This window comes from Dendroctonus ponderosae, unplaced genomic scaffold (assembly GCF_020466585.1).
Source record: "Dendroctonus ponderosae isolate FM_Combo_2020 unplaced genomic scaffold, Dpon_F_20191213v2 Dpon_F_20191213_1, whole genome shotgun sequence".
NCBI classification, from domain to species: domain Eukaryota; kingdom Metazoa; phylum Arthropoda; class Insecta; order Coleoptera; family Curculionidae; genus Dendroctonus; species Dendroctonus ponderosae.
This window is the reverse complement of record NW_026017110.1, coordinates 4,966,209-4,983,266: the sequence shown is the minus strand read 5'-3', so window position 1 is coordinate 4,983,266 and position 17,058 is coordinate 4,966,209. Positions and strand designations below refer to the sequence as shown.

General features: G+C 38.4%; 3 protein-coding genes across 5 annotated transcripts in view; 2 read left to right on the top strand and 1 right to left on the bottom strand.

The window, feature by feature from the left end:
• The first annotated feature begins 2,149 nt into the window (after positions 1-2,149).
• Positions 2,150-7,827, top strand: LOC109534965 (cytochrome P450 4C1). Of its 2 annotated transcripts, XR_002171675.2 has the most exons (7): positions 2,150-2,578; positions 2,640-2,931; positions 2,985-3,355; positions 3,407-3,475; positions 6,461-6,809; positions 6,867-7,119; positions 7,176-7,827. XR_002171675.2 is itself a non-coding variant. In XM_019900768.2 (6 exons), exons 1-6 carry the CDS (start codon positions 2,309-2,311, stop codon positions 7,019-7,021), a joined length of 1,506 nt encoding a protein of 501 aa, XP_019756327.2. In that variant the 5' UTR covers positions 2,150-2,308; the 3' UTR covers positions 7,022-7,125. The 2 variants fall into 2 exon arrangements, 1 of the variants encoding a protein (XP_019756327.2); XM_019900768.2 differs by lacking the exon at positions 7,176-7,827 and having other exon boundaries at positions 6,867-7,125.
• On the bottom strand, positions 7,045-13,144 carry LOC109534967 (MOB kinase activator-like 2). Of its 2 annotated transcripts, none has more exons than XR_002171676.2 (7): positions 12,781-13,144; positions 11,541-11,707; positions 9,351-9,447; positions 9,150-9,274; positions 8,722-8,936; positions 8,479-8,666; positions 7,045-8,275 (listed from the first exon to the last, which is right to left on the bottom strand). XR_002171676.2 is itself a non-coding variant. In XM_019900771.2 (7 exons), the coding sequence occupies exons 1-7, from the start codon at positions 12,795-12,797 to the stop codon at positions 8,256-8,258; spliced, it is 741 nt and encodes a 246-aa protein (XP_019756330.1). In that variant the 5' UTR covers positions 12,798-13,144; the 3' UTR covers positions 7,045-8,255. The 2 variants fall into 2 exon arrangements, 1 of the variants encoding a protein (XP_019756330.1); XM_019900771.2 differs by having other exon boundaries at positions 8,567-8,666.
• Positions 13,145-13,400: 256 nt separating this feature from the next.
• LOC109534950 (centrosomal protein of 97 kDa) overlaps positions 13,401-17,058 on the top strand; it is a 4,319-nt gene continuing 661 nt past the window's right edge. Inside the window, exons 1-14 of the mRNA XM_048661129.1 lie at positions 13,401-13,617; positions 13,677-13,828; positions 14,057-14,215; positions 14,272-14,373; positions 14,442-14,638; positions 14,729-14,812; positions 14,869-15,068; positions 15,228-15,296; positions 15,350-15,523; positions 15,692-15,959; positions 16,014-16,109; positions 16,167-16,325; positions 16,429-16,660; positions 16,866-17,003. Coding sequence (XP_048517086.1) covers positions 13,614-13,617; positions 13,677-13,828; positions 14,057-14,215; positions 14,272-14,373; positions 14,442-14,638; positions 14,729-14,812; positions 14,869-15,068; positions 15,228-15,296; positions 15,350-15,523; positions 15,692-15,959; positions 16,014-16,109; positions 16,167-16,325; positions 16,429-16,660; positions 16,866-17,003 — 2,034 coding nt within the window. The 5' untranslated portion in view covers positions 13,401-13,613. The remainder of the gene's footprint in view (positions 13,618-13,676; positions 13,829-14,056; positions 14,216-14,271; positions 14,374-14,441; positions 14,639-14,728; positions 14,813-14,868; positions 15,069-15,227; positions 15,297-15,349; positions 15,524-15,691; positions 15,960-16,013; positions 16,110-16,166; positions 16,326-16,428; positions 16,661-16,865; positions 17,004-17,058) is intronic.

The following is a 17,058-nucleotide window of genomic DNA, read 5'->3' as shown; positions in this document are numbered from 1 at the left end:
TCATCTGAAAGAAACAAGGAATGAAATGAGCTAATTAAAAAACACCGTGGCCTTTCTAGTTCCCAAATAATCAACATTTTTTGTCTATTTTGAACGGTTTTTGAGCGGTCGCAATCTTTAGCGGACGATATCTTCCTTATTATTGACCCACAAACTTCGTATTAGTTATCGGGCAGCTTCTTAGGTCGGACACAATCCAATGAGGCCAAAAAATACGATTGTGAAGTTTATATTTTTGATCGAAAATTTCATAAGGGGTCGAAAAAAAATCAAGTTTTTTAAAATACCTCGAATTCTATATCATTTTCATAGGAAAGAGAAAAGGAATGCAACGAGCTAATTAAAAGACACCGCGGCTTTTCCAGTTCCCAAATAATCACATTTTCTGTCTATTTTGAACGCTTTTTGAGCGGTTACAATGTAAGGGACGATTTCTTCCTATAATCCCTAAAATTTTACATTCGTACATGGGGGAGATTTCTTTCCTTTTTGTTGACAAAATCTCAATTATCTCAAAACACGTCTAGTTCTACATCGTTCTACATCTGTTTTTATCTCAAGAAAGTCAAGAATTCAACGAGCTCTTGCTAATTAAAAATTACGCTAAAAGCCTCAGGTCATTTTAAGACAATTTATTCCTTATTTTAATATCAAACACTATATGTGCACATTGGCGAGGTTCTTAGGTCGGAAACTGTCCATTGAGGTAAAAAAACACGCTTGTGAAATTTTGATTTTTGACCGTAAATTTCATAAGAGTGGAGGTCGGTTTTTTTGAAAAAATATCAATTGCCTCAAAATACCTCGAATTTTACATCATTTTCATCTGAAAGAGACAAGGAATGCAACGAGCTAATTAAAAGACACTGCGGTCTTTCCAGTTCCCAAATAATCAAGATTTCTATTTTGAACGATTTTTGAGAGGTCACAATCTGTAAGGGACGATTTCTTCTTATAATCCCTAAAATTTTTCATTTGTACATTGGGGAGATTGTTTGAAAAAATCTCAATTGTCTTAAGACGCGTCTAGTTCTGCATCCTTTTTATCTGAAGAAAGTTAAGAATTCAACGAGCTGATTAAAAATCACGCTAGAAGCCTCAGGTCCAATATAATCGATTTTTTTTTACTTTATATGTGCAATTGGCGAGCTTCTTAGGTCGGAAACTGTCCGTTGAGGTCAAAAAACACGCATGCGAAATTTTGATTTTTGACTTTGAAAATTCAAAAAGATGTACAATCCTTTTGAAATTCCTCCTCATTGAAAATCACTTATGACTGAATCGAGTTTTCAATTCTCTACCCAACGATGCCATAACAAATTCTGTGGCTCAAATGATCCTTGAGAAACTTCGAAAAAGGCAGCGTCATGTTTGAGTCGATTTTACAACTCAAGATAAAAACACGCAAATCTAAAACTTCTTGAAATCAAGACTTTTTCGAGAAAACTGCCAACATTTCCTTATCGATGGTTCGCTTTCTAAAAAGGCCATTTAGTTGCCTCTGGAATAATGTAAAAAATCAGCGTTCTCGGTCATTTTGCTTCCGAGAAATGAGCAAAAACGGGGTAGAAAACAGAAAATGTTGTCATAATCTTGCACCTAAATGTCTGATATTCAAATTTCGCTTTCTGAGTTACAACTACTCGAATTTGCTCGCTAATGTTGTTATGACTGAATCGAATTTTCAATTCTCTACCCATGGCAAAACGAATTACGTGGCTCAAATGTTTGTTTGAGTCGATTTTGCCACTCAAAAGACAAACACTCAAATCTAAAACTTCTTGACATTAAGACTTTTGAGAAAACTGCTAACATCTTCTTATCGATGGTGTACTTTCTAAAAAGGCCATTTAGTTCACTCTGGAACGATGTAAAAATGAGCGTTCTTGCGCATTTTTCTTCGGAAAAATGACCAAAAACAGGACGGAAAACATGAAGTATTGGCATAATCTTGTCGAATGATTCCTTTTATCCTCATTTCCCATGTATCATCTTAGCTACAGATCTTCAAAACTTTAGCCGCTTGTTAATTATTGGCGTCTATTAATAACCGAACTGCGAACTGATGTCAAATTTCCATTATCTAACATGCCTACTGATGAAACCTATTTATGAATCCTCTTCGCGTGTAAATCGACATAAAAATTGTTTTCATCAAAACTAATCTAGCGATTTGTAGTCGAAGCCCACGAGAAGTGTATACTTAATTGATAATTAGCGGAATCTAACATTTTAAAGATATTTCAAGTTCGCTTTTGTCAGTTAGTTCCATCCATTGTTAGTAACCGGTTCAACTGTTAAGTAAAACATGTTAGGGGCTCAAGCGGTTCTATGGGCGCTGGTTGCATTGGTTTCGTACCTACTGATTCAGGGCTTCCGATTCCGAAAGGTTCTGAGCCACATTCCTTCTCCACCCGGTCATTGGTTGATAGGAAATTTAGAATTTCTCATGAGAAATCCATATCCCGGTAAGATTTTTGAGTATCTTCGAGACTGTGCGCAAAGATATGGGCCGATTTATCGGTTCTCTACTCTGCACATCGTGGTGATCAACTTGCTCCATCCTGATGACATGGAGGTACAAAAAACGTCTCCTTCATTAATGATTTATAATATTGCCCTCCTTGATATGCCTTCAGTTGGTTCTCTCCCAAATGAAACATATGAAGAAAAGCCGCCTTTACAAGTTCCTAGGCAGGTGGCTGGGGGAAGGTTTGCTCACTAGCTCAGGCCAGAAATGGCAAAAAAGGCGTAAACTGCTTACCCCCGCTTTTCACTTCAACGTCCTCCAAAAATTCCTGGATATTTTCAACGAGGAGACCAGCAATATGGTGAAACAGATCGAAGAAATGAACGCGCAGAGCCTTGGTGGGAAGCCGTTGATCAACTTGATGCCCATAGTCACTAACCTGACCCTTCAATCGATAACCGGTAGATAGCAGGGGGTAATTTAGCGCCAAAAGTAACTGAATGAACGCTTCTAGAAACCGCATTGGGGGTTAGCAGTGTGGAGGAGGATACTATGAAGAGTTACAGAAGCAACATCCACAAAATGGGCCAGTTTGTCTTCGGCCGGGTGACTAAACCTTGGAGCCTGATCCCTCTGGTCTACTCCCTGTCTAATGACTATGAAAAGGAGTCAGAGACCATCCACAGCCTGCACCAGTTCACCTACAGAGTGATGAAGGAAAGGGAGAAGCAGCTGGTAGATGGACGCGATGAACAAGTGGTGTCCACCACATACTCGGGCAGAAAGATTATGAAGATGCTGGACTTGCTGCTGTACGCCAAAATCAACGAAGGCACCATTGACTATGAAGGAATTCGTGAAGAAGTTGACACGTTTATGTTTGAGGTATATTTGCGGTGAAAAGAGGTTGAAGGCGACTTCTGTGTGCTTTTACAGGGTCACGATACAACGGCAGCAGCCATTACTTTCCTGTTGTATGCGCTGGCTGAACATCCGGATATTCAGGTAAGAACACAAATTTTTCGCGAGTTACTAACACGGAAAGTACTACGTGTTATTGTTATTACGAAATATCATGGTTCAGGGCAAAAATTGACTTAAAGGTTTAAACGAACAAACTCTTTCCAAAAACCTTTCAGTTCCATTTAATAGTATTTCATACCACTGAACGCGCGCGTCTCTAAATATGTATATCGTGTTACATGCGTATGTATGCTACTCGTTGAAGAAATCATGTAAGTAATCAACAATTTTCAATGACTACGATTACAAATTAGTCAAACTCACAAAGACAAAACAATCTGCATTATCAAACAACATCTGCATATTAATACGCTGTGGCACTTTATCCGGTTTCTTTTAAATGTTGCGAAGCGGAGCGGACTACGGCCACCACAATCTCCCGATTTAACACTTTTTAGGTTTTCTTTGCCATCATTTATGTTGCATATTTAAAAAATCGCTTTAACATACAGGGTGGTTTTTTAGTGCGAGAGAGTCTATTATTTCCGTTGGTGTTGAACGTTCGAAAAATAGTTTCATATAAAAGTGGTTGACGCACAAAGTGCGCATATTTTAAAAATATTTCATATGATACAGAGTGTCTCAGAAAAGCGAGGCAATGTTAAAGTGCATTTTTTTAAATAGAACCATYCATTTTTCATTAGCTCATGGAATGCAGCTTGAAACGCTGCATATGCACCGTAAATTGTTTTTTTCTTACTTGCGACGTTGGCAGATTATCGCCGTTTTCATTATCATTCATTATAGAAKSAAGATTATAGAAAGCARTTAAACATACAAAAAATACGTCTTKCCAATCCCCATAGATCCGTTAAGAATTCTATTGAACCAACATATCAATACAATGTACAATATTGTACAGGGTGTTAACAATGTGGACTTAAATCTAAAACTTTTTAAAGCAATATAACTTTCGTTTTTCAAATGGAAGTACCTGTATATTAATGCGTCATTAGGTAGACAATTTACAATGTTACAAATTTGCATTTACACTAAGCTGTGAAATCAACCGTTTTCAAATTATAATTTATTGTAAGGTGGCTATGGAATTCAATAAATAAGTGTCAAAATTTGTTGGACTTTGATCTTGCCTCGCTTTTCTGAGACACTCTGTATCATATAAAAAAATTACCAACGGAAATAATGGACGCTCTCGCACTAAAAAACCACCCTGTAGATTAGCAGAACCCCGACTAAATAATTATTTTTAGTAAATAGTTGCTTAGAACATGCTTGAAGAATTATTAACACTCACCTCTTTCGTCGCTTTGTAAAAAAAGATTTTTGATAAAAAACCATTTTTTTTTTAGTTTTGACTAATTTTTTTTGCTTTGCTTTCTACTCAAAAACGCTCTATTTTGTAGACTTTTACTTAAAAATATTGACGTTCTGGAGGTCTTCAACTCTAAAAATAACAAGATAAATCTATAGCTTTGTAGGAATTTTACAAAAACTTTTTTCAGCGTCGAATTCGGGACAAAACCGAAAATAAATTTCTCCCGAAATAATTTTCTCAAAAACCGATCACAAAACTAAAAATTGTTAATAAAAAACGCAAGAAAAACATTATTTCCTAACGCTTTTCTTCTTTTCTTACAATAATGGGGTCTTTTCAGCCAAAAATTACAAAATTAATTTTGCTAGAATCATCATCAGTCATTCATCGGTGCAGGGAACTTAAGGAAACCCCTTTCAGCTTCGAATTTGGCGCAGAAATCAAATAATTTTATTCAGTTTTTTACCGAAAGCAATTAAGATTATCTTGGAAAAACAGCCAGAGAGCAAGTTTCCAAAAAATTATTTGGAAAATTCGCCACCCTCATTGCTCTGAAGATATTTCCAGTCATTCAGTTTTAGTAAAGTTTCCATTATGAAATTCTTGATACGCCAAAAATATATTATTTTTAGTTCTACTTAAACTACTGACAATCTTCAGGTATTTTCTATAAAAATTGTAAAATACATTTTATTGAAACGCGACTCCTGAACGGCTTTGTAAATTTTTTTTGGAACCTTTTGCTGCTTCAAATTTTGGACAAACCCTATTCATTTTTCGTGGATTTTTTCCCAAAAATATTTCCCCGAACAGAACAAGTGAAGTTTTTAATCAATAATTCGAAAAATTTGTCACTTTTGTCGCTGTGAATAATTTGGTTTATTTAAATTCCGGTTTCTTCACTTTTAGGTCAATATTTCTAAACAAAACTCTCTCTAAACAGAACAACGCGTTTTTTTCTGTAACTGTAAAATACTGGCAAACTGAGAGTCTTTTATGCAAAAAAGTTAAAGGTTGGATTTTACAAGAAAATTCGTCGTCTTTACAGTTTGGTCTTCTATATCGTTTTTTTCGAATACCCATTTTACCTTTGAATTTGGGACAAAATCGAAACAAAGTAATCCTGTTTTTTTCGACAAAATTTAGGTTTCCTCAAAAAACGACCAGAGAAAGCAAAAGCATATAATCAAAATATGAAAAACTAGTCACCCTCATGGCTCTGAAAAAAAATTAAGTTTTTTAAAAATTTCCGGATTTGCGCGTTTTAGACCAAATAGTTTCAAGCAATCGTATGCGCAAACGCAATATAATAATGGCTTTTTTTGTTAGGTGTCAAAATTCCGTCATCGGCCATGAGTTATAACTCATTAACAAATGAGTTAAAACTCATTAACTCAGAGACCGGCAACAACTCAAAAGCGCAACTCACTATACTTGTTTAAGCTTCGGATAAACACTGTTTTGCCAGAGTTTTGCGGCAGTTTCAACAAAAACTGGCCACAAACTAATTGAACCGTCACACCAACAATAACCAACCAATTTAGAGGAAGAGCCGCAAAATACATCATGGCGCCAATAAAACCCTTATGAAGTGACGTAGTCGAGTGCTCATTGTTTAAGCTCCAATTATTTAAATTCCGTAATCTTAGTTGATTAATTTAATTATCAAAATTAATCTCAATTTAATTCAGGAAAATGTGCGCAAAGAAATCCAGTCCAACATCACGCCAACTCGGACACCGACCTACCACGACCTGCAAGACCTGCCCTATACAGAAAGGGTGATCAAAGAGAGCCTGCGGCTTTACCCCAGCGTGCCTCTAATAACCAGAGAGGCAAGTGAGGACTTTCTATCTCATACAGGCAGCAAGATCCCCAAAGGAACCGTTTTGTACCTGCACATATTTGATCTGCACCGGAACCCGGATATATATCCAGATCCGCAGCGATTCGACCCTGACAGATTTCTACCGGAAAACTGCGCCAACCGACACCCTTTTGCCTACTTACCTTTCAGCGCTGGACCGAGAAATTGCATAGGTGAGAGGTTTAATCAGTGGGTGGCATTGGGCGGAAGCTCTAAAATTAGTTTTTCAGGGCAAAAATTTGCCATCTTGGAAATCAAAGCGGTCATTGTGGGCCTCCTGAGGAAGTTCCGGCTGGAGCCCTCAGGCTGTGCGCCGCCCAGCTTTTTCGTGGACTTAATCCTGCGACCAGAGGGGCCCATCAACGTTAAATTCGTCCCAATATAAGAGCGCAATAATAGAGCAGCCAAAACATCTGAGGATTTATTTATTGTTCAACAATTGCTATATTATCTAATAGCGTTTACATAATATTATCTTCTAAAGTAACAGACTAAAATCATTTTACAAATAGTTATGTACATTCAGCATCTTCTGCTAGGTTAGCTCTAACTCTGGAGGAACAACACTGTACAGACATTTAAAAGTTAAATGCGTCGTCGGGTAGATGGGAGGCAAGGATCATCACAATGGGGGAGAAGCAGAGGACTTGGAACAGTTAACAATAAAGGCCATCTAGATGCAGGGCAGCGGCAAAGTGTTGAGAGCATTTACTAGATAAGCGCTAGACCCACTAACTTGACTATGGTTTCGCACACGCCCGCCTGCTGTGTACGTACACAAAAAACGCGACGTTTCGGCTTAGTTATTTCGTCCCCTTCAGAACTTTTATGACCAATTCCCCACCAAGACGAGCAGAAGAAAATTGTTATGCACAAAAAAGTAGCTCGAGATTAATTCTAAGCCTACTAAGTGAATTTTAAGTGAAAACAAATTTCATTTAGTCTAGAATATGACTGTCAAAGTCTTTGACAGTTAATTAGAGTTGGTTAGTTTAGTGTCATTGCGACAAGAGTGGAAGGAGTATTTTAAATGTGTTCTTCGGAAAAATTAGTGATTTTTTACAAAAAAACTTGATGGAATACCACAGGAAGTTAAGTTGGTGAGTCAAAAAGTACCCTTGTTCACAATTAAGGTCTACCAACTATTTGCTTATAAAGCTTCTGATAAACTTGCAAATTAACAACAGTTGATATATTCGAGTTTTCTTCACTATCATTACAGTGTGTATCTGTATGCAGTGAATTACCACAAATTGTCTACAACCTAAAACACTTAAGTATCATGCATTCTCTGATAAAATAGGAACAAACACTAGCCGGAGTTAATGCGCGTCTTGAAATCTATGGAGAACGAAACGGCGCGCAAACTCTCTGAATGTTAGTGTAAATTAAAAAAAAACAAGAAAATTAAATAACAGACGTCGGATCATTGGCTTAAAATAGAGAAAAATAGTTATATAAAATAAATAATGTTACACTAGAAAAATAATTCAGTCACTATGCGTCTTTTAACATCACATTCGCGATCTACAACATATAAAGTAGTTAGGTTTCCCACTTAAATCACATCAAATTACAGTTAAAGGTTTTGAAATCCCTTTGTCTTAAATTACATTCAGCTAGGATTTATTGTCGCCACCTAGAAGAAAACAGAAAAATGTTACTTGCTGTCCAAACTTCGGAATAAAATTTCAGAAATAGAAAACCGAATTAGTTATAACTGCTCTGGCGTTCTAAAGCTGATAGAGAAAACTCAGAGTTTAAGAAGCAGAAAAACATCCCCTCACTGACGAATCAGCGACCCGACACCACAAATCCCCCCATTTTCCAGCCCCAACTTACATGTACCAACCGGTTTCGAGGAACCAAAAACTGTCCTATCGTCCGCCCAATTACTACCAATCAATCAGCCATTATCAAATCAACTTACAAGTATCTTCCGTGGACTGAGATCGACTATCCTCGCTCCTATCCCGTTCTTCATTGTTGTTGGCGGCCTCTACCGCTTCCTGGTTGAGGCCGAGCGCCATCTGAAAAGCTACTCATTGAGCAACCAATCATCGTCTCACCATCAACTTCACCTACCTCTAAATCTTCTAGGATGTCGGTTTCTTTGGGATCGATCAGGGTGAATCGATGGTGCAACGCCATCAAATGGGCAAAGGTGAGATTGAGGTGGGAGTGAAGCCCCAGCAGTAGCACCTCTTTGAAATGGGCCGCGTACAAATGAGCCACCACGTGATAGAGCAATCGCACTATTTTACGCACGATTGACTCGAAAGAAACTGGAAACTCATTTGCTGGAATGGAAGATGAAGTTGAATCAATTGCGGCAGCTCTTCATTGAAATGGGGGGTGTTTTAGATAAATGGGGGACGATATTGAGGGGTTAGATAGAAGAGTTAGGAACGAGGCCCAACACAAATGGTTAAGCAAAAGATATCAGAGACGAATATTAGACCGTTAAGAGGACAGAAAAATATTGAATCAATCTGTAAATTAAGGTGGCTTACCGTATTTGGTGGGGAAAATCGTTTCATCACTGATGGTCTTCTGAATGAAAGTCATCACGTAGTCAATATACTGGGGAGCGGCCACTTTGGTCTTTTTGCCCTTCTCATCGAACCACAAGTAGGTCCTAAAGTAAAACGGTTTAAGATGATGAATGAATGAATGGTAAAGATGGGAATGGATCGTGGCGGTTGGAAACTTGCCTTTGCCCTGGTCCTGTCATGTCCGGGCAACTGGTCGCTGTACAGAATTCACTAATTGCTCCATAGACTAGATTGACGTGATCGAAGAGAGACATTGCTGGAAACAGTCATGCTTACAGAGTGGGTGGGTTTGGGAGAATTAAAAAATATTTTTTCTAATTTCCGACTAAAGATTTGGCTGATTTTAGTAATTTTTTTCAAGTTATAACTCTTTTCTGAAACATAAATATTATCTTGACTAACTTCAGGAAAAGTAACAAGATTCATAAACTTATTTCTATTGTACAAGGCCTAGTTTGGACGCCCCGATCTCCTGACTTAACACTCAAGAACCTGCTACTTGTAGAGGAAACAGAATGAGAAATGGAAACACCCAATTTTGAGGTGCTATAAAATCATTCTTTCATTGCTGATTAAGCCATTAAATCCTCATTGAGAATAATCGATTTTTAGTAACTCGATTAATCACTTGCGATAGATCATGAACCGTAAACACCGTCAATTAATATCCATATAATAAGCCTTCGTTACCACATAAGTGTCAAACTGTTTATGTTGAAAATATATATAGAATAGAAATATTTTCCAGAAGCGGTGGCGAATTAATAAAAATAACTCGGGCACTGTTTCTATGGAAAATCATCAGCGCTATACTTGAGAATAGGCTGTTTTCTAAACTTTGAACCAATGTTCAGTTAGATTGATTGTTCTGCGCGTTTCAAGGCCTGCCAAATTTCACTTCAGCTTGCCAAAAAAGTTCATTACAAAATCATTTCTAGGTTGCTTACTGTTTGATTTAAGGCTAAAGTGAATACCAACTTGGTCAACGCATCGTCAGTTTTTAAGAAAACTTTCAACACCCCGAATGTGGGAAAACGGATCAATAGGGTATTTTCACTTTTTTTTAAATGCTGATATATAGATTTAAATGCTGATAAGTAGTTATGGCAAACATTACACTAATATTTTTTTTCAAAAAAAGTCTCCATAATAATTTTAAAGCGAATTTAAATTCAAATCAGATATTTTCCGCCAAAAACGCCGAGTTCGTATCGTCGGTTGCCTATCCCGATTGTGACGTAGCAGGTCATATCAACAAAGTGTCTCGTGTTTAATTTGTTGCTTTCGCAGCTTTGTTTTATTATTTAAGTTATTTTGATTAGCATTATTTTATTGATTATTATTATTATCTTGCATAATGGAAAATAGTGACATGTATGGATCACAAAATAAGTGATGTTTTGTGCCAGGATGCAAGAACATCTCAATAAGTGCTCCAAACAAACTCTTTCTAACCGTTCCTCATGATTATGCACGTAAAGTTTTATGGTTCAAAGCAGCTAGACGTGATGTTCCTAAATCAACATCAAAGTTTTTTTGTTGCGAGGATCATTTTAACGAAAGTGCGAACAAAAAGCTAATGATAAGGCAGATAGAATATGCCTTCGATCGTACTTGGTTTTCTGGGCAAATTCTACCTTGTACAATGCACAAAGAACCCTCGCGTTTCAATTCCACATATCCGATATCACCATATTGTTCTCGTGATGCCCAAAATACAAATTAAATGTCGTAATGATTAAAAATCGTGATGCCCAAAATAAAAAAAGTGAAATTCTATATATTAATTTAAACCAATACAGACAGATTAGTATATTAAGGAGAGAGTAACTTATAATGAATTTACGGATTTTTACTTACGCTGCTGCTTTGACACCCTTAAATTCCGCTGAAATAAAGCGTTCGTCGTTTTTTAAAACTTCGGTAACGATAAAAATATGTACACATGGTAAATTGTTTGTTGACGCTTTAAGGAATCCTGAAGCGATTTTCTAGTTTAACACAAACTATAAATTATTTAAATCCACAAAATAATTAATGAAACACAACCACACAACTAAACACTATGCACAGAACGTAAACAATCCGCCATTTATATGACCAGATACGTCACAACCAATAGGATTGCGTTTTAGAGATTCATGAAATATATATATATATATTACCATATATTAATGTTCAGTTTGTAGGAATTCTTGATACAATAAAAACATCCTATTGCGGACATTCGAATCATACACAAACGCCTTATTTTTTCATGCAGAATTACCCCCAGAAATTTGTCGCACTTATTTACTAACACCATGTATATCTGTACATGTCAACTTGTATAATTCTGTAAATACTTACTGTGCGATGCCAGCCACTCATTATAGTCTAAACCAGCCGGCAAGTCGACAAGAATCTTCAGGTCCATCTCAGGCAACTTGCGCTCCAACACTTTACTTTCCAGGTAGAGCTTGGAATCAGTGGATGAGGACGAATCGGCACCCTCTTTCTCTTTACGCCTGGTTTTTCTGCAAGAAAAACGCCATAATTTGTAAACAAACGCCAAAACTAAATTTCAAAGTTTTTAGGCCGGATTTCCAGTAATTAATACACTCATGATTTCAACATTGTTGTTGTTGTTGTTGTTACCTGCAAAAGCAGGTAGTCAAAGACTGTTCATTTAGAACGAGAACTTTGGCATTATCCAGTTTCGATTTGCCGGAAATCGCCCTCGACAGCCACATTATCCCCCCGATAGCGTTAACACTGTCATGATTTGCCTGGCGAAATCACAAAGGTTGAACTTGATAAATAAAAATTGAAGTTAATTAAAGGCTAAAGGAGAAGCCTCGTAAAATTAACGAGACTGCCTGTTATTGGATTTCGAGGCGTGGGTTTTCCAACATTAAACTCGATTAAAGGAACTAATTTGGTGCCAGTGTGAAGAACATTAGGGCCGTATTGGACTGGAAATGTTACAACTGAATGAGCTTTGATTACAGTAGTAAAAACCGGTTCCTTACTGAATAATACATGTTTAAATATGCAGAATAAACTAGCTGAGTTGGAAAAGCCCATAAGCATTAGTTGGTTGAAGCCAAAACAGCGAACTTGGGATATGTTGGGTTGCACTTGTGGCAGGCCAATAATCAGCCCTGTCCCAATTAGAACAAATTGATTATCTTTGGCCTTGGATTATCCATTAGTAGTGTAAAAATCAATCAATCTAGGCATTATGACTATTCAATCAATTCACTCCCCCATAGCTTCTTTCATGGAATCGAAATTAAGGATTGAAGATTTACTCAAATAAGCGCTTTCTGAATAAGCGTCAGATTGAGACTAGTCTACAAACAACTAAAGTCGGACCTTTTCTAAGTAGGTATCTTAACAACTCCCTAAACAATTGATATCTGAGGCACCAAGACAATACAGCCATTACCCTAATTAATGTCGCAAGCCTATTTACGTATGTCCACTGCTAACTGATAAGAGCACTTGGACTTGGAGGCCTTGATAAACAATCACATGTACTCTTCAGAGCAAAAGCATTTAGCAATTCTCATTGTTTTCTGAAACTGGTATTAATAAAGGCACTTACCCTATGAACCAGTCCATGGTATCCCGCAGGTAGTCCGGTATGCGATCCAGTTTGGAGGCTTAGCAAAGCGAAGGAACAAAACAAAAATACAAAAATAATGATCGGGGTAAAGTAAACTGATACTGCAGCTCAGCTGATCGGTTGACTCGGCTGACTTTGCCTGGCACGGACCGAAGGCGGATTAAAACGGAAACTCGCGGTTAACAATAACGAGATTATTAAACAATATCACTTGGAGAAAACTGGTAGAAACAGGGAATTCGATGACAACTCATTATCAATCACGTAATAACCTCACCAAACACATAGACGACATTGTCAATGTGACATTAAATAGTGGCGCCCACTATCCAACTAGGAGGACATAATTAGAGCCTCTATCTGCCCCTTATCATAGACAAGGAGGCAGCTCTTCTTTTTTACTTGCGTCTACGAAACGGCCTTATACAATTTATCCATATGTAGTAAGCAATTTATCTTTTGTCCGCAGCTAAAAGTATATATTTTTAAAAACTTATCTTCCACATTAATAATGGTGCTGAAATACTAATTTTTAGAATGGCGTCGTTGGGTAGTGTAATGCATAGGTAACTGAAGAGTGCAGCTAATCTCAAACACCTTCACCTACATACGCTATTGTATAACCGATTGCCTACGTTCCAGCCTTCCAACCTCACTACCCTTCTGTTGTCGATCTATCAAAATCTGACATCCGCAAACACCAGTTTGTTGTCATTAAAATACAAAAAAATAGGCTGATTTGTTATTAACAATACCTTTAGCCCTTTAGCTAGTCACAGTGATTTTAGCCACGGCTATTCAACGTACTACTTATGGGTAAATTAGCGCTAGTGCCGTGTTGTGTTGTGTTGATAGAATAAAAGGGCAATTTGCAGGGAAGAATGAAGAGACTCTGAATTTATCCAATACGAGACTGAAGAAGCTGAACAAGTGCACCCCCAGCGAGAGCCAGATCACCGAACTGATCCTCGACGACAATGAACTGCAGAGGTTGGACAATATCGATTCTTTTTTGAAAGTCGAAAAGGTTAGTTTGGGTCACTTGGCACAAGACTAGCTGGGTGCTCCTTTATAAAATTCGAGCATCCTACTTTATGTCTTTAATTCTTTGAGTCTTCCTTAGTTCAAGTGTTAATATTTTGCAGTAACCCCTTAAAGAGAATGTTGTCAATTTTGAATCGTCATCTAGATTTTATCAAAGATTTTCTCTATTCACACACTAGAAGAAATTGATCGTTTCTTCCCTTCAATGTAGCTTTCTGCTTGCCGGAATCAATTGTTGCGCATGTATGGGGTGTGCAGGCTTCACAATCTTCATACGCTCAATCTGAGCAACAACGGCATTTTAACCATCGAAGGCTTGAAAGAGCTTACGGGGCTCAAGTGGCTGAACTTGGCAGGGAACAGCATTAAGGTGACTAATCATTGCAATTGGCGAAATTGTCCGTTAACCTCCGTGTCATTTTTCAGATCATTGAACACTTGAATACTAATATAAACTTGGAGTGTTTGGACTTGTCTGAGAATAGCGTTACGCATATAAGTGATCTGGCCTTTCTGAAAAGTCTTAAGGTAATGGCTTTGGTTTCTAATGCGCTGACTATTCGAAGGCACTATTTTTTCTCTTTTGAAACTTGCAGCAATTGTTTTTGCACAAGAATAAAATCAACCATCTGAGCCAATGCGACCGGTTTTTGCCTCCCAGTCTAACCACTCTTACTTTAGCTAACAATAACATTGCCGATTTGAATGAGATCTCCAGGTTGGCCCATTTGGGCAATTTATCCAAAATATCCATAGCTAACAACCCATGTGTTAATATGACCGGTGGGAATATGTATCCTTAACTAATATAATGTGTTGCATGTGAAAAAACTTTGAAATTTTGTATAAAATGCAACATTTAGTTTCCTTAATCAAGAGCTAGAGGCTTCGACTACCGTCCATTTGTAATTAATTGGTGCTTGAACGTTAATGTGATCGACGACTACGTGGTGGACGCGATAGAAAGGTAAGCAACCGTTCTAGAGGCGAATCTGAGTGGGATCAGTTCTAATTTCTGTACAGTTTGAGAGCCGAGTGGCTCTACTCTCAAGGCAGAGGGCGACATTTTCGCGTCGGTGACCAGAAGGAGCTGGTGCACTATTTGTCCACTGTATGCCCTTTGACTGGAGAAACTCTAGAAACAGAGGACGATCGGAAACTGAGACTCATTCTCAGCAAGGCGCAGCATCATCAGCAACAGCTGCGCGAGCAGTCCTCCAACTGTAAGTAAAGGATTACCGGCTGAGCACAAAGTACTTTTGAACTTGAATTTAACTGGATTTCATAAATCTAAAAAATATTTTTCCGATTTAAAACAATTCGCTCAGTTGTTTCTCAATTGCACCAACAAGAGGCTGGAACCATGTTTCTTTCGCTTATAGCCACTCCTCACGCCTCTCCATCCACAAGGAAAAGAATGCAGCAGGGCAAGAACTCATCTCGTCTTAACTGTAAGTACTCGGTGGTTTCTTTCGGATTGGCCAGTTAAGCAACTTCTTGCCAGCTTTGCGTGCGGCCAGCAAGCCGAAATCTCCCGATCGCATGGCGATGAGCTGCTACAACACTCTGAGCGGAAGCGGCGATAGCGAGACCAACTCTTTTATGAGCCAGAGCTTCGACGCAGCCATTCTAAGAAAGTCCAAAGAGATGTCTGAGTCGTTCAGCAACTCTATTATAAGTAAGTCGAAATAGCGTTTAGTCTGTTAAAGTTTGCGTCTATCTCTTTAGAGGTGAGATATTACTGATAAACGTAAAAAAGACAGCGAATTTCGACCGTTTGGCGTTAAGGGCAATTTTTAGAAGAAAATTCAATTCAATTTGTCTGAAAATTTTCTAAATATTGCAGACACTGAACCGATGATGAACAGTTCCATGCATGTGGCCCAGATGGTGCAGGTGCCCGAAGATCGAGAAAGTCTTGACTACCGGCCAAGCACTTTGATCGAGAAACTGGGCAAGCTGCAAAGTGCGCAACTCGTCCACAGTGCCCCGGCCAAGTTGACGCACTCGCCGAAGAGCAACCGCTTGACCACGTCACTGGCTCGATCTCAAAGCGGTCGCAATTGCGCCACACCATCTCCCCACCGCCAAAGAAAAATGCAGGACTCAATTAGGTAAGTTGCCAAGAGCCTCCTAGTTTCCTGCATGCATACGGCGGTCTTTTGCAGAAAAGAGCCGAATAGAAGAGGGTTGACTACGCGCACACGGTCGCCCAGCAGTGAGGACGAGTCGGAAATGTGCGCTTCAAAAGCGGATGAACGAAGGTGACTGGCAAGTACTGGAACTGTGGGGATTTTTATGGTTTTTTTTTCGATGTTTAGACTGCAAAGGAACACAGAGAACAGCAACAATGAAAAAGTACGACAGGCTGCCACTTGCATTCAGAAAATGTGGCGCGGATACTACACGAGGAACAAGGACAAGGATGTGCAGGAAATGTTCAAAGTGCTGCAGAATCAGCGCGCCTATGCATATATCCAGTAAGATTTTTGTCAACAAACTATAATATTCTTGTGTCCGAAACAAGAATTGAAAACGATCTTGTTTGATTAAAGACAGGGTTTTATATAAAATACGGTTTAGGAAACTGGCTACTGACATGGAAACCACCAAGGCAGCGCTGGAAAGCGAGAGGAAGATCCAGATGTTGCAGACAGAGGCCATAAGCGCCCTATGGAAAAAGGTGTCCTGTCTAGCCGGCGCTAATGGCGAAACAGCTACCAGCGCGTCCAGTATCAACATGACGGACTTAAACCAAGATAACTCGGACGTCGTCAAACAAGTGGCGCAAACTTGCTCGGTCCTCCAAAATCAGGTATGTACAATGGTACACAAGATGACTAAAAAATGACAACCTGTGTTCGAATACACAGAATATTGAAATTAAATATGTTCTCTCTTCTAACTCGTGCAGTTTTTGCGATATTTACCTCATTAATTTATGTTTATCCAAAATGAATGGCAGCAGCAAAAGAAGCTCCGATTGGCTAAATACTCCGTATAAAGTATTTGTCTTGCAGATTCAGCAGCTTCAGCATTCTATGCAGGACATTTTAAATGTGATGGCCGTTTTTAGTCAGAGTGCTGGTCTGAGCCATCAGCTCAAAGAGAACGGCATCGCCACTCAGACGGAAATCGTGGCCGTTCACACTCCACAGGTCAGTGACTACTCTGAGGGAACTAATCTAATTATTCAAATTATATTATAATATT